This window comes from Cetorhinus maximus, chromosome 21 (genome assembly GCF_964194155.1).
Source record: "Cetorhinus maximus chromosome 21, sCetMax3.hap1.1, whole genome shotgun sequence".
Classification (NCBI taxonomy): domain Eukaryota; kingdom Metazoa; phylum Chordata; class Chondrichthyes; order Lamniformes; family Cetorhinidae; genus Cetorhinus; species Cetorhinus maximus.
Window position 1 is genome coordinate 34,740,257 of NC_135899.1, and position 26,867 is coordinate 34,767,123.

Consider the following 26,867-nt stretch of genomic DNA (forward strand, 5'->3'; position numbering starts at 1 on the left):
TATTGTTGAGTCTATCTGCGATGAAGAAGGCTCAGATGATGCTAGACATGAAGAATGATAGAGTAGTCGTGTTTGGAAAAAATGTGGATCTACATTTTACTCGGTCAGGCCATTGCTGCTTGCCACTAAGGAAGCCAGAGATTTCATGAAGTTTTGTTAGCTGCTGAGAATAAGAGTTTGGTGGACAAAAAGAAGATAATTTAGAAATTAAATAGACAGTTTGCACATCCGGCACAACAGAAACTGAAGACAAACCGAGGTAAAGATGTGGAAACCCAGAAAGCGCAGTATGAGTTCTGACAGTGGACCAGAAAGTAGTTGTGACCCTAGAAAAAAATCAAGGACTTGCGAATAGGGTTCTGCTCGCATGGGAGAAAGGTCATATAGCAGTAGACCAGAAAGGGAGAGGAATGTGAGTAGAGGCCATAGCTTAACAAGAACAAGGAGTAGAGAGCAAGCTACAAATCTCAATAGAAGTAGAAGTCCTTATGACTGAGAGATTCTAGTAGCTGCTAATAAATTGGAAAATAAGTTGATAAAGGAAGCCAAACAGAAAGAGTTAGAAAGTTGGAAGGAATTCGGGATATATTCTGAAATACCTGACAGAGGACAGCCAGCTTTATCTCACAGACGGATTGGTACAGAAAAGGTACTACCAGACCTTTTCTTCTTGAGGCCAAAGTGAGATTAGTAGCCCGAGGCTTTGAAGAGAGACGAGGAGATCAGGATGTCAGAGTGGACTCACCTACTGCGGGAAAAGTGAGTTTGAAGATTTTTTTAAGTTATTTTGGCATCCTATTCCTGGGAGTGCGAATCGATTGATATAAAGGCTGAGTTTTTATAGGGGGAGAAGTTTCAAAGGCAAGTTTTTTTTTAAACTGCCCAAAGAAGCCGGGGACGTAGAAGGAAAGCTATGGAAATTGAACAAATATGTTTATGGATTGAATGATGCGTCAAGAGTTTGGTATTTTTCCGTGAGGTCTGTCCTGTTGAAAACAGGTTGTATTCAGTTAAAGGCAGAATCCGCGATGTTCTACTGGTACCATAAGGAGAAACTAGCTGGAATCTTTATCATGCATGTTGATGATTTCCTGTGGGGAGGCTGTAGAATTTGAACAATGAGTAATCGAGAAGATAAAGAAGGAATTCAAGTTTGGAAGTCAGGCTTCAGGGGCCTTTAAATACATAGGTTTAGACATTAAGCAGAGCAAGTTAGGAGTGACATTGAATCAACAATCTTATCTAGAAAATGTTAATCATATCTCAATAACTCGGGTTAGATCCTCACAAAAAGATGATCCTGCTACCAAAGAAGAAACGGAACAGTTGAGAAGTTTGATTGGGCAGTTGAGCTGGTTGTGCACTCAGAATAGGCCTGATGCTAGTAATGATGTGTTGGAGCTGAGTACCATGATGAAACATGCTACAGTTGAGCAAATTCTGAAAGCAAATAAAACACTTAAAGTAAATTCTGAGAGATGTGTGCTCAAGTTTCCAGTCTTGGGTGATCCAGAAGACATGAGGTTGGTCATTTTTAGTGATGCTTCACATGCCAATCTTCCAGACAGGTACTCTAGCACAACAGGGTTTATCATATTCTTGGTGGGAAAGAATGATAAATGTTATCCGCTGACTTAGGAGGCCAAGAATATAAAAAAGTTAGTGAAAAGCACCTTAGATGCTGAAACGCTGGCCTTGGTAGAAGCATTAGATATGGGGGTTTACTTATCCAATATACTGACAGAAATGTTATATAAGGGGCAGTGTGAGAAAAGTTTGCCCATAGAATGTTAGGTTAATAACTGGTCCCTTGGGACAACGTTCATTCCAACAAAAGTGTCACTGAAAAAAGGCTAAGAATAGACCAAGCCAGCATAAAAGAAATGTTTAGAGAGAAGAGACATCTCTAAGATAGAATGGGTTGACACAAGTCACCAGCTATCAGACTGTTTTACAAAAAGAAGTGCCTGCTCTAAGAAATTATTAAATGTATTGAAAGAGGGGTGTCTTATGTTATAATGGTGCAATGAAAAAAAACTTCTTGTCTTATAATTGTTTATATATATTTGGTAAAGGAAATACGGGGACTATAGATGTGGAAATACATGACGTTGTCTCCCTCTTTGTTTAAAAAAATGTTCTTTAAGTCTTTTTCAAGGTTTTAATTTTTTTTAAAAGAGGGGAATCTGTCAATCACCTTGTTAAAGACAACTGCTAGTTAAACAGGCTTTGTCTGGTGTCTGGTTAAGTCTATGGGTTGCTGTTGCCTTAATGGAGATTAGTTTGGGAATTTGTTAAAAGTTATGATTGTAGTAATTTGTAGCCATGTGCATATATATTTTAACCTGTGGAAATTAATAAAATGTTTAATTTAGTTTAATGTAAAACCTCAGGAACTAGTGGTATAATTCCTGAATTTAGAGTTACATCTCCAACATAACACTTAAAATTATAGGTTATGATAGTTGTTTAAAGTTTCCCTCTGGGATTTTTAAATAACTCTGCTTTATCAACTGCATCAGTCATAACATGTATCATAATAAACTCAAGCAAGTTTGTTAAACACGATTTCCTGTTAATAAATTTGTGCTGCCTTTCCTATTCATTTTGTCCTGAAATATTGTTTCTAGAAGCTTCCTTGCCACTGAGGTTAAACTTACAGGCCGATTGCTGGCCTTAGCTTTACGCCCTTTTTGACCAAGGGTGTAACATTTGCAAATCCCCAGTCCTCTGGCACCACCCCTGAGTCTAGGGAAGTCTGAAAAATTATGGCCAATGCCTCTGCAATTTCCCATCTAAATAGAATAAAAATATATAGTGGAACACTTTGTGTGGAAGTTACTTGGAAGTCAGTAGCACTGAGGCGTTGTATTGAAAATAAACCAGCTTGAACCAAAAGACCAGCCTGGATTAATTCTTCCACCACAACCTCTTATTGTGAGTAACATCCAGCACTTTCTGTTTTTATTCCCATTATTCTGTTTCTTGTCACTAAGCCAATTTTGTATCCATGTTTCTACTGTCCCTATTCCATGAGCTCTAACTTTGTTCACAAGTCTGATGTGCGGCACTATATCAAATGCCTTTCGGAAGTCCATATACAAGACATCAATAGCATTACCCTCATCAATCCTCTCTGTTATCTGTCATGAAACTATGATTGTATATAATAATTATTGGAAAAAAAATCTTTTAAAATAAAGGTTTAGTCTGTGGCTGTGTCTTAATTGAATTAAAGTCAGCTAGTCTGGGTGCTTCGATGTGTACTAGTTTTGATATGTAAGAGATAGTGTGCATTTGCATTTTTTGAATAGAGCATTCAAGAAATAGAGTGAAAATGGACATCTATCTAGCAGCTACCAAGCAATATGTTTATATTATTAATAAAATTGGTATTATGAAAAGGGTTTTATTGTTAGTGAGGTTTAGTTCAGAGGTTGTTGATACAATGAGAATTAACATTCAATGGGGCTGGTAGGTATAACTTCAGCAGTTTTTGGGTGTGCAGAGCAGAGGCAATGTGAGATCAAAAGACAGCTGTAAGCCTCCAACTGGCTCCACAGGAACCAAAGTGAAAAGAACCTCATAAGGTGAAAATGCTTTGTCTGGTGTCTGGTTAAGTCTATGGGTTGCTGTTGCCTTAATGGAGATTAGTTTGGGAATTTGTTAAAAGTTATGATTGTAGTAATTTGTAGCCATGTGCATATATATTTTAACCTGTGAAAATTAATAAAATGTTTCATTTACTTTAATGTAAAACCTCAGGAATTAGTGGTATGATTCCTGAATTTGGAGTTATATCTCAAACATAACACTTAAAATTATAGGTTATGACAGTTGTTTAAAGTTTCCCTCTGGGATTTTTAAATAACTCTGCTTTATCAACTGCATCAGTCATAACATATATCATCAATAAACTCAAGCAAGTTTGTTAAACACGATTTCCTTTTAATAAATTTGTGCTGCCTTTCCTATTCATTTTGTCCTGAATTATTGTTTCTAGAAGCTTCCTCGCCACTGAGGTTAAACTTACAGGCCGATTGCTAGCCTTAGCTTTACGCCCTTTTTGACCAAGGATGTAACATTTGCAATTCTCCAGTCCTCTGGCACCACCCCTGAGTCTAGGGAAGTCCGAAAAATTATGGCCAATGCCTCTGCAATTTCCGCTCTCACTTCCCTCAGTATCCTTGGATACATCTTATCCTGTCCTGGTGCCTTATCATCTTTAAGACAGTATATCCAACACCTCCTCCTTATCAATTTTAAACCCTTCTAGTGTCTGAACTAACTCCTCTTTCACCATGACTTATGCAGCATCTTATTCCTTGGTAAAAACAGATGCAAAGTATTCATTTAGTACCTCACCCATACCCCATGTCTCAATACAGAAACCCCTTGTTGGTCCCTAATTGGTCCCACTCCTTTTACTATTTATATTCCATAGAAACATAGAAAATAGGAGCAGGAGTACGCCATTCAGCCCTTAGAGCGTGCTCCACCATTCATTATGATCATGGTTGACCATCCACTCAATAGCCTGCTCCCGCTTTCTCTCCGTATCATTTGATCTCTTTCGCCCAAGAGCTATATCTAACTCCTTCTTGAAAACACAATGTTTTGGCCTCAACTACTTTTTGTGGTAGTGAATTCCAAAGGCTCACCACTCTCTGGGTGAAGAGATTTCTCCTCATCTCAGTCCTAAATGGTCTACCCCGTACCCTCAGACTGTGACCCCTGGTTCTGGACTCCCCCACCATCGGGAACATCCTTCCTGCATCTACCCAGTCTAGTCCTGTTAGAATTTTATAGGTTTCTATGAGATCCCCCCTCATTCTTCTGAACTCCAGCGAATACAATCCTAACCAACTCAATCTCTCCTCATATGTCAGTCCCGCCATCCCAGGAATCAGTCTGGTAAACCTTCGCTGCACTCCCTCTATAGTAAGAAAATCCTTCCTCAGATAAGGAGACCAAAACTGCACACAATATTACAGGTCTGGTCTCACCAAGACCCTGTATGATTACAGCAAGACATCCCTGTTCCTGTACTTGAATCCTCTTGCTATGAAGGCCAACATACCATTTGCCTTCTTTACTGCCTGCTGCACTTGCATGCTTGCCTTCAGTGACTGGTGTACGAGGACACCCAGATCTCATACATTTCCCTCTCTCAATTTATAGCCATTCAGATAGTAATCTGCGTTCCTGTTTTTGCTACTAAAGTGGATAAACTCACATTTATCCGCATTATACTGCATCTGCCATGCATTTGCCCACTCACTCAAGTCTAAATCACACTGAAGCATCTCTGCATCCGCCTCACAGCTCACCCTCCCACCCAGCTTTGTGTCATCTGCAAATTTGGAGATATTACATTTAGTTCCCTCATCGAAATCATTAATATATATTATGAATATCTGGGGTCCCAGCACCGATCCCTACGGTACCCCAATAGTCACTGCCTGCCATTCAGAAAAAGACCCATTTATTCCTACTCTTTGTTTCCTGTCTGCCAACCAGTTTTCTATCTATCTCAATACATTACCCCCAATCCCATGCACTTTAATTTTACACACCGATCTCTTATGTGGGACTTTGTCGAAAGCCTTCTGAAAGTCCAAATAAACCACATCCACTGGCTTCCCCTCATCAACTCTACTAGTTACATCCTCGAAAAATTCCAGTAGATTTGTCAAGCATGATTTCCCTTTCGTAAATCCATGCTGACTCTGTCCAATTCTGCCACTGTTTTCCAAGTGCTCAGCGATTAAATCTTTTATAATGGACTCTGGAATTTTCCCCACTACTGACGTCAGGCTGACTGGTCTATAATTCCCTGTTTTCTCTCTACCTCCCTTTTTAAATAGTGGGGTTACATTAGCTACCCTCCAATTTGTAGGAACTGTTCCAGAGTCTATAGAATCTTGGAAGATGACCACCAATGCATCCACTATTTCTAGGGCCACCTCCTTAAGTACTCTGGGATGTAGATTATCAGGCCCTGGGGATTTATCGGCCTTCAATCCCATCAATTTCCCCAACACCATTTCCCTGCTAATACTGATTTCTTTCAGTTCCTCCCTCTCATTAAACCCTGTGTTCCCCAACATTTCTGGTATGTTATTTGTGTCCTCCTTTGTGGAGACAGAACCAAAGTATGTATTTAGTTAAAAACAAAAAACTACTGCGGATGCTGGAAATCCAAAACAAAAACAGAATTACCTGGAAAAACTCAGCAGGTCTGGCAGCATCGGTGGAGAAGAAAAGAGTCGATGTTTCGAGTCCACATGACCCTTCTACAGAGCTGAGTATAGTTAGGAGAGGGGTGAAATATAAGCTGGTTTAAGGTGGGGGGCGGGAGGAGAGAAGTTGAGGGTGGGGTGGTTGTAGGGACAAGCAAGCAGTGATAGGAGCAGATAATCAAAAGATGTCACAGACAAAAGGATCAAAGAGGTGTTGAAGGTGGTGATATCTAAGAAAAGTGCTAATTAAGAATGGATGGCAGGACACTCAAGGTACAGCTCTAGTGGGGTGGGGTGGAAAGACTGACAAGGTATTAGTTGTAGATTTAAAAATAATGGAAATAGGTGGGAAAAGAAAAATCTATATAAATTATTGAAAAAAACAAAAGGGAGGGGGAAGAAACGGGGTGGGGATGGGGGGAGGGAGTTTAAGATCTAAAGTTGTTGAATTCAATATTCAGCCCGGAAGGCTGTAAAGTGCCTAGTCGGAAGATGAGGTGCTGTTCCTCCAGTTTGCGTTGGGCTTGACTGGAACAATGCAGCAAGCCAAGGACAGACATGTGGGCAAGACAGCAGGGTGGAGTGTTAAAATGGCAAGCGACAGGGAGGTTTGGGTCTTTCTTACGGACAGACCGCAGGTGTTCTGCAAAGCGGTCGCCCAGTTTGCGTTTGGTCTCTCCAATGTAGAGGAGACCGCATTGGGAGCAACGAATGCAGTAGACTAAGTTAGGGGAAATGCAAGTGAAATGCTGCTTCACTTGAAAGGAGTGTTTGGGCCCTTGGACGGTGAGGAGAGAGGAAGTGAAGGGGCAGGTGTTGCATCTTCTGCGTGGGCATAGGGAGGTGCCATAGGTGGGGGTTGAGGAGTAGGGCGTGATGGAGGAGTGGACCTGGGTGTCACGGAGGGAACGATCCCTACGGAATACCGCCAGGGGGGGTGAAGGGAAGATGTGTTTGGTGATGGCATCATGCTGGAGTTGGCGGAAATGGCGGAGGATGATCCTTTGAATGCGGAGGCTGGTGGGGTGATAAGTGAGGACAAGGGGGACCCTATCATGTTTCTGGGAGGGAGGAGGAGGCGTGAGGGCAGATGCGCAGGAGATGGACCGGACACGGTTGAGGGCCCTGTCAACGACCGTGGGTGGAAAACCTCGGTTAAGGAAGAAGGAGGACATGTCAGAGGAACTGTTTTTGAAGGTAGCGTCATCAGAACAGATGCGACGGAGGCGAAGGAACTGAGAGAATGGGATGGAGTCCTTACAGGAAGAGGGGTGTGAGGAGCTGTAGTCGAGGTAGCTGTGGGAGTCGGTAGGCTTGTAATGGATATTGGTGGACAGTCTATCATCAGAAATTGAGACAGAGAGGTCAAGGAAGGGAAGAGAAGTGTCAGAGATGGACCAAGTGAAAATGATGAAACCTCTCTCTCCAGTTCTGCAATGTTCTCCTTAATCAATATGTCCACACCTCCTTTTCTTTCTTCCCTATCTTTCCTGGACAACTAATATCCAGGAATATGTAATACACAGTCCTACCCTTGTTTTGAGCCACAACATCATATTTCCATGTGGCAATCTGCGCTGACAACTCACCAATCTTATTTACCATATTCTGTGCATTCACAAACATGCACTGTAACCCTAATTTATTCTTTCTTAGATTCCCTCTTACTCTGAAGCCACCTAATATCTTACTATTTTCTACTCTTGTGCTAACTACCTCTCCCAATACCCTCTGTACCTTGGTATGACCTCCTTCCCACACCACAGCCAAGTTAGGTTAAACCCTCCCCAACAGTACCAGCAAATTGCTCACAAGGAAATTGGTTCTCGCTGTGTTTAGATGTAACCTACCCAGCCTGTACAAGTCCTATCTCCCCCAGAACTGATCCCAATGTTTCAGGAACCTAAAGCCCTCCATCCTGCTCCATCTCTCCAGTCACACATTCATCTGCTTTATCCTCTTATTTCTACACGCGCTGGGATTAATCCAGAAATTACTACTTTTGAGGTCCTGTTTGCTAATTTCTTATCTAGCTCCCTAAATTATGACTGCAGGACTGCATCCCTCTTTCTGCCTGTGTCATTGGTACCAATGTGGACCATGACCCCTGGCTGTTCACTCTCCCCCTTAGGGTGCTCTGCAGCCTTTCAGTTACATCCTTGACCCTGGCATCAGGGAGGCAGCATTCTATCCTAGATTCACATCTGCAGCTGCAGAAATGCCTGTCTGTTCCCCTACTTGTTGGATCTTCTTTCATTATTGCTCTTCCAGTCATCTCTATGCCCCCTGTACAGCTGTGGTGCCATGGACTTGGCTCTGGCTGCTCTCCCTAGATGAACCATCACTTCCATAAGTATTCAGGACTGAATACTGGTTGGAGAGTGAGATACATTCAGGACCTGCCTTCCTGACATCTACCCTGAAAATCCTAGCTCAAATATTAATGCTAATCCCCCTACGGTGGTAAAGTGAGCCAGCGCTCAGGAGTGTGGGGTAGAATTGTGACCTGCTTTAGATGGTGATGTGAATTATAGACAGATTCTCGTCAGGTGACGGGTGTTTGACTAATACCATGGGGAATGTTTGTACTCTCCTCTCTGGGAGGACTACTATCCTGAGTAGGGTGAGGGAGTGAGGGTGAGTCTCTACAGACCTGAGTTCCCTCAGCTCATCATACCTCAATGTAATAACAGTGTGTTATGTTCACCTTACACTCTTCTATGATTCATATCATGTTCTGGGAAAGATCTTGAGTCATTTTCAAATGGTTTGTTATTTTGGTTGATTCAAAGTTTGGTGTAAATTGAATATTGTGTACCTGTTGGTTTATCAATCCTTTGTATAGATTTATAACTCACAATAAATACTCATGTTTAACTTAGTCCAAACCACCTGATTTATCAGCATGGTGTGTTCCTATTCACTGAAACACTCAGGAGCCTACAGTAAGAGTCCTGTACATAATATGTTGGTCAATGTCAATGTGGGCTGGCATAGTTTCTCCATCAATGGGTTTATAATTTCCAGTTCACAGGACGCATAATGTTTCCCTGAGAAAGAAAGTTTTGCATTTATATATCAACTTTGACGAACTCAAGGTGTCCGAAAGCACTTACATCCAATGAAGTACTTTGGAAGTATAATCATTGTTGTAATTTGGGAAACTTGGCAGCCAGTTTGTGCACAGCAAGCTCCTTAAACAGCAATGTGATAATGACCAGATAATCTGTTTTTGTGACATTGGTAGGATCCATATTGGCCAAGACATCAGGAATAACTCCCCAGCTCTTCTACAATGTAGTGTCATGGGATATCTTACATTCACCTGGGAGGGCAGGCAGGGCCTTGGTTTAACTCATCTAAAATGTGGTACCGCCCACAGTGCAGCACTTCCTCAGTGTACACTGGAGTGTCAGCCTCCATGCTCAAGTCTGTGGAGTGAGACTTGAACCCACAACGTTCTGACTCACAGACGAGAGTGCTAACTAAGCCGTGGCTGACAATAAGTTAATATATTTCTGTTATATTAGATTCAGTTTCTAAGGGGTTAAGTCCCAAGACTGTGTACAGAATGCTATTCGCACTGTAAACTGGCAGCCTGAAAGTTTGTTTTGATTTAAAGTGGCAACTAGTTAGAGCTGCAGGTGTCAGTGTTGTCTTTGGGTCTGGGTTCCTGTTTTGTGTTTAAATTTAGTGAATGCAAATTCCCGAAGCCAAGTGATCGCCTCCTCATTTGCTGAGTATAAGGTGATTAGTCTGTAGAGGGGACACTTGTCGGTATTGTGTACCATTATTCATGTCTCTCCAAGTGCATGAGGGGTTTGTACTGAGGCCCAGCGATGGAGGTTGTCTGCAAGAGGGGCCTTGGCCTGTCCTGAACCTGTTTAACAAGGATCACTCTCGCTGTAGTAGTTCAAAGCCATTCAACAGATGGGGTTTGTCACAAGGAATTTGTTAGTGACTACATGTTTCCCATACAATGCTCCAAAGAATGTCGAGGTAGATCTTGCTCAGGAAGGTTGCTCTATATGTGAGGTGAGAGTGAAAGCTCTCCACTGGTTGGAGTCATACCTAGCACAAAGGAAGATGGTTATGGTTGTTGGAGATCAATCATCCCAGTTCCAGAACATCACTGCAGGAGTTCTTCTAGTGTCCTAGGCCCAACCATCTTCAGCTACTTCATCAATGACCTTCCTTCCATCATAAGGTCAGAAGTGGGGCTCTCTCCTGAGCTCCCATCTATCCCTGACCTTCTACTTTGCCTCACCCACTCCACCCCTTTCAAAAAGTATAAAATCCATCACATTTCTACTGAGGAAGAGTCATACAGACTCGAAACGTCAACCCTGTTTCTCTCTTCACAGATGCTGCCAGACCTGTTGAGGTTTTCCAGCATTTTTTGCTTTTACTTCAGAAGCGGGGATGTTCGTTGAATTGCACAATGTTCAGCACCATTCGCAACTCCTCAGGTTCTGAAGCAGTCTACGTCTAAATGCAGCAAGACCTGGACAATATCCAGGTTTGGGCTGATAAGTGGCAAGCCACACAAGTGCCAGGCAATGACCATCTCCAAAAAGAGAGAATCCAGCCCTCGCCCCTTGACATTCAATGGCATTACCATCGCTGAATCCCCTACTAGCAACATCCTGGGGGTTACCATTGACCAGAAACTAAACTGGACTAGCCAAATAAATACTGTGGCTACAAGAGCAGGTCAGAGGCTAGGAATTCTGTGGCGATTAACTCGCCTCCTGATTGCCCAAAGCCTGTCCACCATTAACAAGGCACAAGTCAGGAGTGTGATGAAATAGACTCCACTTGCCTGAATGAGTGCAGCTCCAACAACACTTAAGAAGCTTGATGCCATCCAGGACATGCTTGATTGGCACCCCATCCACAAACATTCACTCCTTTCACCACCGACGCACAATGGCAACAGTATGTACCATCTACAAGATGCACAGCAGAAACTCACCAAGATTCCTTAGGCAGCACCTTCCAAACCCTCAACCATTACCATCTAGAAGGACAAGGGCAATAGACACATGGGAACACCACCATCTGGAAGTTCCCCTCCAAGTCACTCACCATCCTGACTTGGAAATATACCGCGTTCCTTCACTGTCACTGGCTGAAAATCCTGGTAATCAAGATCCCTCCCTAACAGCACTGTGGGTGTACCTACATCACATGGACTGCAGCGGTTCAAGAAGACAGCACACCACCACCTTGTCAAGGGCAATTAAGGATGGGCAATAAATGCTGGCCTAGCCAGTGACACCCACATCCCATAAATTAATTATAAAAAATAGGGCGCTGAGATGGAAGGCAGGCAGTAGGTGGGTTGAATAGGTCATCATGGAGTGGTAATGAGGTGCAGTACAGAGGGTTTTAACCAGCGTGTGGGTCTTCGTCAGTCAGTGGATGTGTGGGGGAGTGATGTTTGTGAGGACAGGAAGCCGGGGGAGAGGGGTTGAGTGGAGGGTTCCTGTTATGATGCACATTGTTGAGTTCAATTGAGTCTCAACAAGATCTGTGTGTGATGACCTTTGCCAGACAGGTGCATAGTACTATTCTGTGGAGTCTGATAGGATGAGTGTTGCTGTCTGGAGTGGTTGTGGCTGCAGCTCCCCATGTAGGTCCAGCAAGTTTGTTCAGAAGATTCTTTGTGGTTTTGCTGCTGTTTTCTTCAGATTTTATTTTATTCATTCGTTCACGTGATGTGGGCATCACTGCCTAGGCCGGCATTTATTGCCCATCCTTCATTGCCGTTGAGAGGGTGGTGGTGAGCTGCCTTGTTGAGCTATGGCAGTCCATGTGGTGTAGGTACCTACAATGCTGTTAGGGAGGGTGTTGCAGGATTTTGACCCTGCGACAGTGAAGGAACAGTGATATATTTCCAAGCCAGGATGATGAATGGCTTGGTAGGGAACTTTTAGGTGATGGTGTTCCCATGCATCTGCTGCCCTTGTTTGAGGTGACTCTTCAAATTACACTCAGGGTTTTTGGGCATTCAGGCACCAACAGTCAGTCATATTCATGACTCCAGTCTACATGCTGTGGTCAACAATTATTTCAGTAAACTACAGGCCCACAGATAATTTATTTCAGTAATGTAGTGTCACAGGAGAAATAGTTTAATATAGTCAGAATTACATTATTACCTCAATAATATTAATTTATGGGGCGGGGAGGGGGGTGGTGGTGGCATAGTGGTATTATTACTGGACTAGTATTCCAGAAGACCCAAGGTAATTCTCTGGGGATGCGGGTTTGAATCCCACCATGGCAGATGGTGAAATTTGAATTCAATAAAAATCTGGAATTAAAAGTCTGTCCATGAAGCCATTGCTGATTGTCGTAAAAATCTATTTGGTTCACTAATGTTCTATAAGGAAGGAGATCTGCTGCTCTTACCTGGTCTGGCCTACATGTGACTCCAAACCCACAGCAATGTGGTTGACTCTTAAATGTCCTCTGGATGGACAATAAATGCTGGCCTAGCCAGCAATGCCCATATCCCTTGAATGAATTTTTTAAAAATCGCATAGAGTTTCTGTTTTTTTAAAATTTATGATTGAGTTTAAAATGGTGCACTTTCTATCTATCCTTCTCATCTTTATAATACTGGAGGAGGAGGAAAGAGGATGAGAGATAAGAGGAAAGAGAGGAGGAGGAGAGAGGTTGAGAATGAAAGTGGAGAGATAGAAAGAGGGGGAGAGGAGGAGGAAGGAGGAAAAAGAGAGATAGGAGGAGAGTAAATTACTTCATTAAAATTAATACAACACTCAAGAGAGCAGCAACAGAGGTCACTGGAGTTTAATGGAATAGCTGTTTCCCCAAGGAGCTGGGAGTGATTGATAACACTTGCATGGCATTGAAGGTCACCCAGGAGACTCAAAGAGCTATCTGTACAGAAAGCAATTCCCCTCCTTCATGTAGTGTATAAAGGCCGCCTGAGAATACTCCATGTGAACGTCACTCACACTGGATCATCCCACAATGTTTTCATCATCAGGAACTCAGGCATCACACCCATATTCAGGAAAGGTGAGTCACCTGATGGTCAGCTGATTCAGGACAAGGTCCATCCCTACCTTCTGTGGCTGATGCCACCGTTTCATGCACCACACACTGAGGAGGAGGTGTTATTTATTGATGCCCGTGTCTCTCTGAGGCAGCTCACAGAGAGAAGCTAGTGGGATGCTGAACTGTTTCACCTGGGGGTGGATCGCAGTATTCCCCAGAGAGAGAGGATGGTCACAATTATCCCACTGTACTGCATGCTGAACAATATCACTCTGAAACATGGTCTAGACTGGGACAGCCAACAGAGCAACCAGGAGAGGTGAATGGACTGGGACATCCCAGGAGAGATGAATGGGCCGGTGGAGAGAGACGAATGGACTGGGACATCTAGGGAGAGGAACCAGACAAAGTGAATGTTGAGCCTCAGAAACTGGAGCTGAAACTCCACAGGTGAGGTGACCCCCTAGATGGGGCAGGATTATCAGAAACCAACTCCTGGGACATATGCTCAAGCAATGAGCCCCACCTGACTCCGAGTGACTGAGACATTATATAATAACTGGGTTAATCTCTCTGCTTCCCTCCTGTGTGTCTTTGTCCCGGGTCCCACTCTCCTGTGCATGGGCTGCTCCCATCACTGCATGTCATGGCTACCTTGGATGCTGTGCGTCGTCGTCTTCTGATCGGCTGTCAAACACACCCAAGGCTACACATCCCACACTGATGTTGTCAGTTTGAAAGTCTCTGAGGATGAAGAATGTTATTCCCACACTAGAAATCTCTGTCAAACATTTACCGGGGAACTGAGACAGCAGCTGCAATAAGTGAGGTTTTATTCAGATGGGACAATGACAAGTTTAAATCCCACCTGATCTGCTGCTCAAAGTCGCCTCCGTTTCACCGGTCAGTTTCCCAAACTTCAGAAAACTCATGTTACTCCAGAAATATTAGGATTGGCTGTGAGAGACGTCAATCAGAGAGCCCCACCCACTCTGCCCATTCCCTCCCCTTCCTCTTCCACAGCTGCTTCACTTCCTGTAGGGACTGAAAACCAAGTCAGGAGATGGTGAGTGAAGGGGCAAAACTTGTATCGATGGTTTCCTATCCTGAGGCGATGGGTCATTACTGAATATGAGAAGGTGAGGTGTAATTATCTGGGAGGTGCAGAGTGTCTGAGGATTCTTACTGATTTCCTATTGTTGAGTTCTGTGTGTGTGTGTTGGGAGCTGGTTATTATCCTGTGGACTGTGAATGGTCAGTTCTGTCTGTGTGTTGGGATCTGGATGTTTTTTGTCTTATCAAATCCCTCCAAGACCTCCCATCTCTGTTCCTTTTTTCGAAAAAAAGGAAGATTTAAACAGAGCCTTTCATGACCACCAGATGTCCCAAAGAACTTTACAGCCAGTGAAGTACTTTTAAAGTGTGGTCACTGCTGTAATGAAGGAAACTTGGCAGTCACTATGCACAGCAAGCTCCCAGAAACTGTAATGTGATAATGACCAGATATCACAGAAAATCTGTTTAGTGGTATTAATTGAGAGGTTAATGTTGGTATGGACACCACCGTCAACACCCTTTTGTCCTTTTGTCTATGACATCTTTTGGCAATCTCCCCTATCACTGGCCCTCTATCCAGCTCTACCTGTCCCACCCCCCCCTTAAACCAGCTTATATTTCACCTCTTTTCTATTTTTCCTTAGTTCTGATGAAGAGTCATTCGGACTTGAAACGTTAACTGTGCTCCTCTCTGCAGATGCTGTCAGACCTGCTGAGTTTTTCCAGGTATTTTTGTTTTTGTTTCGGATTTCCAGCATCTGCAGTTTTTTTGCTTTTATCTTAGTGTTTAATTGACTGCCACTTCTCTTTAAGGAATGCCTGCATTGAAGAAGTATTGCTCTTCTCTCCAACAGGATTTCCGCCTGTCTCTTTTGCCCTGTTCACCTTCATTGCTTTCCATTTCTCTCCTGGTGTTTGACAAGGTGTTTATAAAAACTCGTTTTCACAGCCATATTTCCTTCCTCAGTGACTGTCTCCATCTCCGACTTACCCCACGTGGATTTCAACTGAAGTTCCACCCCTCATGTTTCGAACCCACCCAGGATTACAGGTATCTCTGGGACATACAACGCTCCTCGGACTGCTGTTCTCGTCGCATTCTGAGATCCACACTCAGTGCCATGCGCCGCCACTCGACCTCTCCCTCCAGCAGCACCGACGCACCCTATTTCTAAGTTGTCCTTGCCCCCAGTTTCATCTTATTCTTCGTCTCATCCGACGCCTCAATAAGAAACTTTGTCTCTTTCTTTCAGGTGCAAAGGAACGCAAGCTCCAACAACTCATCGACACCAACACCCATCCAGGGTCCTCCACCCCTGCCCGTCCCTCTGTCCCCATCCCTTCTTCCAATCCCAGCCCCAGCCATGTATTCACTATACCCCCTGACCTTCCCCTCTATGATGCTGAACGTTCAGTGCTCAGCAAAGGATTCAGTTTCATACCCTTACGCCCTCATCTCAATGAATTTCGGGCTCGGCACGATGCTCAACTCTTCTTCCGCCGCCTTCGAGTCTGTGCTCACTTCTTTGGGCAGGAGTCCTCTCCCCGTTCAATGGATCCTTTTACCCACCTCCAATATTCTCCCTCCACCTGGACCCCTCCCTGTGGATTCTTACCTGCTCTTGATCTTTTCATTGAGAACTGTCAGCGTGACATCAGTCATCTCAATTTCTCTGCTCCTCTCACCCACTCTAACCTGTCTCTTTCTGAACTTGCTGCACTCTGTTCTCTCATGTCCAACCCTGACATTGTCATCAAACCCGCTGACAAGGGTGGTGCTGTTGTTGTCTGGCGCACTGACCTCTACCTCGCAGAGGCTGAGCGTCAACTCGCAGACACTTCCTCCTACCTCCCTCTGGACATGACCCCACCACTGAACATCAAGCCATTGTTTCTAGGACTGACCTCATCTCCTCTGGAGATCTTCCCTCCACAGCTTCCAACCTCATAGTCTCCCAACCTCCTACCTAAATCCACAAACAGGACTGTCCTGGCAGACCGATCGTGTCAGCCTGTTCCTGCCCCATGGAACTCATTTCTTGCTATCTTGACTCCATTCTCTCTCCCCTTGTCCAGTCTCTTCACACCGACATCTGCGATTCCTCCGACACCCTAAATCATAACAACAATTTCCAGTTCCCTGGCTCCAACCGCCTCATCTTCACCATGGACGTCCAATCCCTCAACACCTCCATCCCCCACCGGGATGGTCTGAGGGCTCTCAGCTTCTTCCTCGAACAGAGGCCCGAACAATCCCCATCCACCACTACTCTTCCTCTGCCTGGCTGAACTTGTTCTCTCACTCAACAATTTCTCCTTAAACTCGTCTCACTTCCTCCAAATAAAAGGTGTGGCTATGGGTACCCGCATGGGCCCCAGTTATGCCTATCTCTTTATGGGGTATGTGGAGCATTCCTTATTCCAGTCCTACTCCAGGCCCCTCCCACAACTCTTCGGTACATCGATGACTGCTTCAGTGCTGCTTCATGCTCTCGTCTGGACCTGGAAAAATTTATTAATTTTGCTTCCAATTTCCACCCCTCCATCATTTTCACATGGTTCATCTCTGACACTTCCCTTCCCTTCCTTGACCTCTCTGTCTCAATTTCTGGTGATAGACTGTCCACCAATATTCATTACAAGCCGACCGACTCCCACTGCTACCTCGACTACAGCTCCTCACACCCCGCTTCCTGTAAGGACTCCATCCCATTCTCTCAGTTCCTTCGCCTCCGTCGCATCTGTTCCGATGATGCCACTTTCAAAAACCGGTCCTCTGACATGTCTTCCTTCTTCCTTAACCAAGGTTTACCACCCACGGTGGTTGACAGGGCCCTTAATCGTGTCCGGCCCATCTCCCGCGCATCTGCCCTCACACCTTCTTCTCCCTCCCAGAAACATGATAGGGTCCCCCTTGTCCTCACTTATCACCCCACCAGCCTCCACATTCAAAGGATCATCCTCCGCCATTTCTGCCAACTCCAGCATGATGCCACCACCAAACACATCTTCCCTTCATCACCCCTGGCGGCATTCCGCAGGGATCGTTCTATCCGGGACACCCTGGTCCACTCCTCCATCACCCCCTACTCCTCAACCCCCTCCCACGGCACCTTCCCACGCAACCGCAGAAGGTGCAACCCCTTCACTTCCCCCCTCCTCACCGTCCAAGGGCCCAAACACTCCTTTCAAGTGAAGCAGCATTTCACTTGCACTTCCCTCAATTTGGTCTACTGCATTTGCTGCTCCCAATGCGGTTTCCTCTACATAGGAGAGACCAAACGCAGACTGAGTGACTGCTTTGCGGAACACCTTCGGTCTGTCCGCAAGCATGACCCAAACCTCCCTGTCGCTTGCCATTTCAACACTCCACCCTGCTCTCATGCCCACATGTCCGTCCTTGGCCTGCTGCAATGTTCCAGTAAAGCTTAACGCAAACTGGAGGAACGACCTCATCTTCCGACTAGGCACTTTACAGCCTTCCGGACTTAATATTGAGTTCAACAGCTTTAGATCATGAACTCTATCCTCCATTCCCACCCCCTTTCCGATCCCCCTTTTTCCAATAATTTATATATAATTTTCTTTTTCCACCTATTTCCATTATTTTTAAGTGCATTTTCATCCATTGTTTTACCTCTACCTTTTAGCCTATTTCGATCCCTTCCCCCCCACCCCACCCCCACTAGGGCTATCTGTTCCTAGCTCGTCCTGCTTTCTACCCTAATGTCACCTTTAGCAAATTTCTTAGCTAATATCACCACTGTCAATACCCCTTTGTCCTTTTGTCTTATGACATCTTTTGGCAATCTCCACCTATCACTAGCCCTCTATCCAGCTCTACCTGTCCCACCCCCCCTTAAACCAGCTTATATTTCACCTCGTTTCTATTTTAACTTAGTTCTGATGAAGAGTCATTCGGACTCAAAACGTTAACTGTATTCCTCTCCGCAGATGCTGTCAGACCTCTGAGTTTTTCCAGGTATTTTTGTTTTTGACCAGGGATAACTCCCCGGTCCTTCTTCAAAATAGTGCCATGGGATCTTTTGCATCCACCTTAAGAGAGAGCAGAAGCCTCTGTTTCACTTCCCATCTGAAAGACGACGACTCGGACAGTGCAGCATCCCCTCACTACTGCACTGGAGTGTCAGCCTTGGTGCTCAAGTCCTGGAGTTGGACAAGCTCGAAATCTTTTGACTCAGTAATGAGTGCTTGCTCCTGAGCCAAGGCTGACAATGAACTCAGCCCTACAACACTCTAAACCTCTGCACTCCTCCAATTTTGGTGTCTTGAGCATCTGCGATTTTAATCATTCCACCATTGGTGGCCATACCTTCAGCTGGCTGGGCCCTAAGCTCTGGAATTCCCTCTCTAAACTCTCCATTTCTCGACACTCCTTAATCTACCTCTTTACCCAAGCTTTTGGTCATCGTTATTAATATTACCTCAGTGTCAAATATTGTTAACACTCTTGCAAAGCGCATTCGGACACTGAACGATGTTAAAGGTTCTCTATAAATGCAAGTTGTTGTTGTCTGTTGTTGTGTTCAGTCAGAAAGTGACCAGGTGTTCAGTAGGAGCAGCATGATTCCCCTCAGGTTCACTATCCCACCGACCCTCACTCTGAAGCAGTTTCCCAGTGAGGGGACAGACTCATTGTAAATGGAGATAGGTTATAACCTATAATTGGCAGCAGAGCAGGGTAGGAATGGCTGCACACTAGTTCAAACTCAGTGTGTCAAACAGCACTAAGGATGCGCCTTCAGACTGCAGTCCCCTCCCTGCATGGACTAGGGGGGGATGGGGTTGAGGGTAGTTCCTCATATCAGCCCAGATACTGAGGAAGCAGTGGGCAGAGAGACAAGCAGCAGAGAGGGAGCCAATGCTACTCCTATCTACTGTCTATCTACTGGTTTGATGATAATCATGGAATGAGGGCTATGCTGGGCTGTAAGAAGTGGTTGAATATAATCCTGCTGCTGCTGATGGTTCACTGCACCTCATTTTTGGGATCTGTCCATGGTCTACTGCCCCATCGATGATTAACATGGTGAAGTACTCAGTGGGAATGGTATTTTTCTTTAAACTTGTTTCACCCGAAGCCAAGCTATCCTTCAGAATGTGAATGGTCAGTTCTGTCTGTGTGTTGGGATATGAATGTTTCCTGTCTTTTCAAATCCCTCCAAGACCTCCCACCACCCTATCTCTGTTACCTTCTTGTTAAAAAAAGCATTTATACAGAGCCTTTCACAACCACCCAAGTGGTCTCCAAGGACTTGAGCACTGAGGCTGACGCTCAGTGCAGTCGTGAGGGAGTGCTGCACTGTCAGAGGTGCCGTCTTTTAGCTGAGATGTTAAACAGAGACTTCTGCTCTCTCTAAGATGGGTGCAAAATATCTCATGGCACTATTTTGAAGAAGGACAGGTACGTTATCCCTGGTGTTCTGATCAACATTAATTCCTCAATCAACACCCACTAAACAACAGATAATCTGGTCATTATCACAGATTCAATATTGAGACTTCCCCACCTGCCAGTGGGATGGGACATACCCAGGGATGGTGACGGAGGAGTCTGGGATGTTTCCAGGTTGATACGATTCAGTGAGTATCACTGCTACTTGACCAGTCTGTGGGGCAGCTCTCCTCACTTGGGTACTTGTCCTCAGACCTTGGTAAAAGAGACTTTACAGATTTCACTGGAATAAGATCACATTAATCTTTTTCCGATACAATGCCAAGATTGTCCAGATCTGTCTGAATTTCCTCTTATTGTTGGACTTTGTAGTGATTGTTTATCATTGTTTGCTCAGCCACTTCAGAGGGCAGTTCAGAGTCAACCATGTTGTGTGGGACTGGAGTCACATGTAGACGACCAGGCAGTTGTAGCAGGTTCCCTTCCCTGAAGTACAATATTTGGGTTTTTAGGACAACCTGAAAGTTCTCATATTTTTATTTTGATTCTATTCCACAAATTCAAAAATGTACTATATTCAGGTTCCCAACATAGTTGAGATGAATAGCAAAGGTGCCTTTTAAGGGGAAACTAAATAAGCACATGAGGGAGAAAGGAACAGAAAGATATTCTGATAGGGTGAGAGGAAGCTTGTGTGAAGCATAATCACCAGCCTGGACCAATTAGGCCAAATGGCCTGTTTCCACGCTATAATCCTATGTAAGTCACTTTTCCATGTTTGGCTTTGAACTCTCGATCTCTGGATTGTTAATCCATCACCATTAGCAATTCAGCTGCCATACCTAGAGACACATTTCTTGAAATGACTTTTGATTCCTTCTTTAAAGATTTTTTCTTTAAAGGAAAGGTCTCAGTCTTTCCCTAAAAGCCTGGGCTTGGATTTGATAGTTTTGCCCAGTGCTGTGACTGATAGTTGAATTTGGGATGTGCAGTCTGAGCGAGTGCAGTGTATCTAATTTCCCAGTATAAACCAGAACCCGTCAATCAGCTACACTGAAGCAATATTTTCCTTGGCTTCTAGCACTTCCTGCCCAGTGTGATTTCTTCAAATAATTTTGTAAAAAGGGGAGATATTTCAAAATCTCCATTTAATTAACATTTCTCGTGAGTGTTTTTTTAATATAAAAAACATTCAGTAAGGGTAAAACTGGTCTTCACCAGCACAACTCGAGCTCATAGTGAATCGATAGCTCGTTTTACACACCGCCCGACTGTCTTTTCCATTGTCCTCATGGTGCCTGGGAAGATGGGGGACTGGGCGGAGGAAAGAAAGTAGCCACATTGTCTGCTCATGGTCACTATCCAGTGTCCCTGCTGGAAACAGAGGGTGTGTGACAGTCACGTGAGGAAAAAGGGCTTGTATCTGATCCCCCACACAGGGGAATAGCAGACTGACACTCACTGTGGAACAGTCTCTAACTGAGGAGTCAGCCCCTTCAGCAAAGGAGGAGAGGGAGTTGGAGGAAATCATGTTTCCTTTTCCTGTTTTACAGAAGGATTGCACCGTACTACACCAGAGAATACAGAGTGGATAGACACCACAGATAGATCCTGAACATCACCCAAGGAACAACTGCACAACTGGGAAGACATCCAGTCCCTTCACAGCATTGCTCAACACAGAGAAGGTTGGGCAGTGAAACCATCATCTGGAAATCGGTCGAGTCAGGGGAGCTTTAACATATCATCAGATCTGAAACTGGTCAGTGGTGTAGAACCTTCCATCAGAACCAACCTTTCCGAAGGTTCGGCTGTAGGTGATCGGTCAGGGTTAGGCTGGGAAGAAGTGTGAGTGGCTCCATGTGTGGTTAGAGCTTCAATCATTCATCGAGCCTCGTGAGCCACTGACTCATTCCTACAGGTGAGAGGCTGTTCAAATGTGAGGTGTGTGAGGTTGACTCCGTAGGCTCATCGGATCTCCTAACACACAAGGTGATTCTGTTGCACAACTGTTCACACAAGGGCCGCTACATGGAAGAGAAATCATTTAAGTGTGACGTGTGCAACAAATCATTCTCGGTCTCATCGAACCTCCGCAGGCATCAACGCATTCACACAGGGGAGAAGCCATACACTTGTGAAGTGTGTAACAAAGCCTTCACACAGTTATCAAGCCTCCTGGTCCATCGGACAATCCACACAGGGGAGAAACCCTTCAAATGTGAGGTTTGTGATAAAGCTTTCGCGACATCTACGAGGTTCCTGGAGCACCAGAGTACTCACACAGGAGAGAAACCATTCAGATGTGACGTGTGTGACAAATCATTCTCACGCTCATCTCACTTTCGGGTACACCAACGCATTCACACTGGGGAGAAACCATTCACCTGTGAAGTTTGCAACAAATCATTCTCACGGTCATCGAACCTCCGCGAACACCAACGCCTTCACACTGGGGAGAAGACATTCAAGTGTGAGGTGTGTAATAAGAGCTTTGCACAATTATCAGGCCTGGTGAAGCACCGGCACATACACACAGGGGAGAAGAAAACATTCACGTGTGAGGTGTGTAATAAGGACTTTGAACAACTATGGGGCATGTTGGATCACCGTCGCATTCACACAGCAGGGAAGCCAAGTGAGGTTTGTGACTGAGCCTCACACAATCGGCAATGCTCATGAAACACTGACGCATCCACACTGCGTTTACATGCAAACATACCAATTAGGAGCAGGAGTAGGCCATTCTGTCCCTCAAGCCTGCGCCATTGTTTGATAAGATCATGGTGCATCTCATTGTGGCATCAACTCCACTTTCCTGCCTACCCTCATACCCTTTGACCTTCTTATCAATCAAATATCTGTCTCACTTAACTTTGAAAATTCTCAATGTCCCAGTTTCCACAGCCTCTGTGGAAGAAAATTCCACAACCTTCAAGTGAAAAAAATTCTCATCTCCATTTTAAATGGGAGACACCTTATTTTTGAACTGTGTCCCCTAGTTCTAAACTCTCTCATAAGGGGAAACATCCTCTCAGCATCTACCCTGTCAATTCCTCTCAGCATCTTATATGTTTCAACAAAATCACCTCTCATTCTTCTAATGTTCAATTTTTCCTCATAAGATAACACCTTCATCCCAGGAATCAGTACAGTGAATCTTCTCTGAACTATTTTTTGTTGTTTTTTTTTGAAGGAGGCGTGGGCATGACTGACAAGGCCAGCATTCATTGCCCCGTCCCTAATTGCCCTTGAACTGAGTGGCTTGCTAGGCCATTTCAGAGGGCACATAAGAATCAACCACATTGCTGTGAGTCTGGAGTCACATGTAGACCAGACCAGTTAAGAACGGCAGATTTCTTTAAAGGACATTAGTGAACCAAATGGGTTTTTATGACAATCAATGATAGTTTCATGGTCACCATTACTGAGATGAACTTTATATTCCAGATGTATTTTTGTTAATTGAATTTAAATTCCACCAGCTGTCATATTGGGATTTGAACCCATGCTTGCAGAGAATTTGACTGACCATCTGGATTACTAGTCTGGTGACATTAAATTAGGCCACCTTTTCCCCCCATTTATGCAATTACCTCAAGCAATTATAACCTTTCTTAAATAAAGAGACCAAAACTGTCTGTACAAAACTGCACACTGTACTCCAGAAATAAAAACAGATAAAGCTGGAAAAACTCAGCAGGTCTGGCAGCACCTGTGGAGCAAAAAACAGAGTTAATGTTTCAAGTCTATACGACTCTTCCTCACAGTATTCCAGAGGTGGTCTTACCAATGCCCTGTACAACTGTAGCAAAACTTGTGATTGGCAAAGCTTGCCAATCACAAAATGACCCATGTATGCCTACTCTCTGTTTCCTGTTAGCTAACCAATCCTCTATCCATGCTAATATGTTACCCCCTACATCATGAGCTCTTATTTTATGTAGTAACCTTTGATGTGGAACCTTATCAAATGCCTTTTGGAAATCCAAGTACACCAGATCGGCAGCTCCCCTTTATCCATGTTGCAACAAGATTCCATTTGCCTTCCTAATCATTTGCTGTGCCTACATACTAACTTTTTGTGATTCATGTACCAGGACACCCAGATCCCTCTGTACCTCCGAGTTCTGAAATCTCTTTATTTAAATAATATACTGCTCATCTATTATTCCTGCCAAAGTGGACAAGTATACATTTTCCCACATTATACTCTTATCTGCCAAATTTTTGCCCACCCGCTGAACCAATCTGTATCCTTTTGCAGATACCTTATGTCCTCCTAACTCTCCTATCTTTCTTTGTGTCATCAGCAAATTTAGCTGCCATACATTTGGTCCCTTCATCCAACTCTTTTATATAAATTGTAAACAGTTGAGGCCCCAGCACTGGTCGATTAGTTACAGCTTGCCAATCACAAAATGACCCGTGTATGCCTATTCTCTGTTTCCTGTTAGCTAACCAATCCTCTATCCATGCCAATATGTTACCCCCTACACCATGAGCTCTTATTTTATATAGTAACCTTTGATGTGGAACCTTATCAAATGCCTTTTGGAAATCCAAGTACACCAGATTGGCAGGCTCCCCTTTATCCATGTTGTTTGTTACTTCCTCAAAGAACTCTAATAAATGAGTCAAACATGATTTCCCTTTCATAGAACCATGCTGACTCTGCCTGCAATGAGCCAAGTGCCCCGCTATAGCCTCCTTAATAATAATAGCATTGTCCCAGGGCAGATGTTAAACTAACTGGCTTGTAGTTTCCTACTTTCTGTCTCCCTCCTTTCTTGAATGGAGTCAAATTCGTTATATCCCAATCTGATGGGACCTATCCAGAATCTAGGGAATGTTGAAAAATTAAAACCAATGCATCTACTATCTCCACAGCCACTTCTTTGAAGACCCCAAGATGAAGTCTGTCAAGTTCTGGTGACTTGTCAGTCTTTAGCTCTAACAGTTTTCTCAGTACCTATTCCCCAGTGTTTGTAATTGTTTTAAGTCCATCCTTCCGTTTCACCTCTTGACTGATAGTATTACACAAGTACAATTGCTCCACTGGAGTGTCAGTCTCCAAGCTCAAGTCTGGAGTGAAACTTGAACCCACAACCCTCTGACGCAGAGACGAGAGTGCTAACTAAGTCACGGCTGACTGATAATATTTCTATTGTATTTTATTCTGTTTATAAGGGGCTAACTCCCAAGGCTGTGTACAAAATGCTTCCCCCCTATAAACTGGCAGCCTGAAAGTTTGATTTGATTTTAAGTGATAACTAGTTAGAGCTGCAGGTGTCAGTGTTGTCTTTGTGTCTGGGTTCCTGAAGCTGTGAAAGGTGGTAAAGTCCCTGGTGTCAGCTGGAATGGACATCTTAAGGGATTGTCTTCAATCAGTACTGCTGATTAACCATTCTGCTTTCATTCACTCATGAAAGTTCTATTGTTTAGGCACAGTTCTAACAGTCTGTCAGGAATAAATTCGAGGAATAACCCACTCTTCCCAGGAAAGCTCGGTGTTAGATTTAGTGAGGTTTTTGAGCTTGTTTTCAAATCCCTCCATGGCCTCTCCCCTCCCTATCTCTTCCACCCCTTAGTACTGCAATAGAGTGTCAGCCATGACTTTTCTGTACTCAAGTCCTGGAGTGGGACTTGAACTCACAACCCTCTGACTCAGAGAACAAGGTCGTGGGTTTAAGTCCAACTCCCGATGGATTATTCCATGCACATGGATTAAGTTGTTGCCAGGGCCATACAAACAATTCCTCAGACTCTGGACTCCCTGTACAAACTCCACCCACCGTTTATTGAAACAAAACATGTTGTAAAGTGAGTGAGGAAATTATCCTGTCGATGTTTACACACTGCATTGATCATGAAGCCAATCAGATCACAATGTACCGTCTGTAAATAAAACTGCTTCAATTGGTCTCAGTTTTTAAATGTTTGCTTTAGTAAAACTCTTTCGCAAATGTACAACAACCACAAGCACACAGGTTGTGGCTGAGATTTTTTGCTAGTTTGTGTTGATTTTATCAGTGTAATCTGGCTGAAATTGACTATCAAGAATTTTAAATTTAAGTTACGTCAAGCATAAAGTGAACGTTCACGATCTTTAACGCTGGTTTATTAAACATCAACAACAACTACAGAAATGACTATTTTCCCAGATGAAGATAATGAGAGTGACAACATTCCATCGATTGTGCTTGTTTAAGGCGGCACTTCATATTAGGCTCAGTTTTTGGGCTTTCAGGCACCAATACCCTGGGCTGGGACATCCCGGGAGGGGCAAATGGACTGGGAGATCCTGGGAGAGGAACCAGAGAAGCTGAATGTTGTGACTAAGAAAATGCAACTGAGGAGAGCGGAACCTCCACAGGAGGTGACCCCTAAACATGTCAGGGCTGTTAGATAGTAACTCATGATAGACTCATTAGATAGACTCACACAATGAGCCTCACCTCAGTGTCCAAATCATGGAGTCACCTCCTGAGTCAGAGTTCCTCTCTGAGCACTGTATCAATTACCCCTCTTGTTCCCTCCCTCTCTCCTGTGCCCCTCTCCCCTGCATCCCTCTCTCCCATGCATGTGCTGATCCCATGACTGCACGTCAACACTGCCTTGGATGCTGTGGGTCTTCCTCTTCTGATCTGCTGTCAAACACATCCGAGGCTACACATCCCACACTGATGTTGTCAGTTTGAAAGCCTCTGAGGATGAAGAATGCTATTCCCACACTAGAAATCTCTGTCAAATGTTTACCAGGAGAACTGAGACAGCAGCTGCAATAAGTGAGGTTTTATTCAGATGGGATAATGACAAGTTTAAATCCCCACCTGATCTGCTGCTCAAAGTCACCTCCGTTTCACCGGTCAGTTTCCCAAGCTTCAGGAAACTCATGTTACTCCAGAAATATTTGGATTGGCTGTGAGAGACGTCAATCAGAGAGCCCCACCCACTCTGCCCATTCCCTCCCCTTCCTGTTCCACAGCTGCTTCACTTCCTGTAGAGACTCAAAACCAACTCAGGACATGGTGAGTGAACGAACACAATCTATAATAATTACATCACATAATATCCACACTAATCTTCAGGCAGCCTGACTATCCTGTGGGGAATCAGCTGTG

The 26,867-nt window shown here is 44.3% G+C and overlaps 3 protein-coding genes across 3 annotated transcripts in view; all 3 read left to right on the forward strand.

Annotated features, from left to right (window-relative positions):
- The window catches only part of LOC144695161 (uncharacterized), a 31,471-nt gene extending 5,803 nt beyond the window's left edge, over positions 1–25,668 (forward strand). The window contains 1 exon segment of the mRNA XM_078566054.1: positions 21,653–25,668. Coding sequence (XP_078422180.1) covers positions 21,653–22,398 — 746 coding nt within the window. The 3' untranslated portion in view covers positions 22,399–25,668.
- LOC144695207 (uncharacterized) overlaps positions 1–26,867 on the forward strand; it is a 469,933-nt gene that overhangs the window by 24,713 nt on the left and 418,353 nt on the right. The window lies entirely within an intron of this gene.
- Positions 14,316–26,867, forward strand: part of LOC144695266 (uncharacterized) — a 290,534-nt gene continuing 277,982 nt past the window's right edge. The window contains exon 1 of the mRNA XM_078566178.1: positions 14,316–14,410. The gene's annotated coding sequence lies outside the window, so the exon portion shown is untranslated. The remainder of the gene's footprint in view (positions 14,411–26,867) is intronic.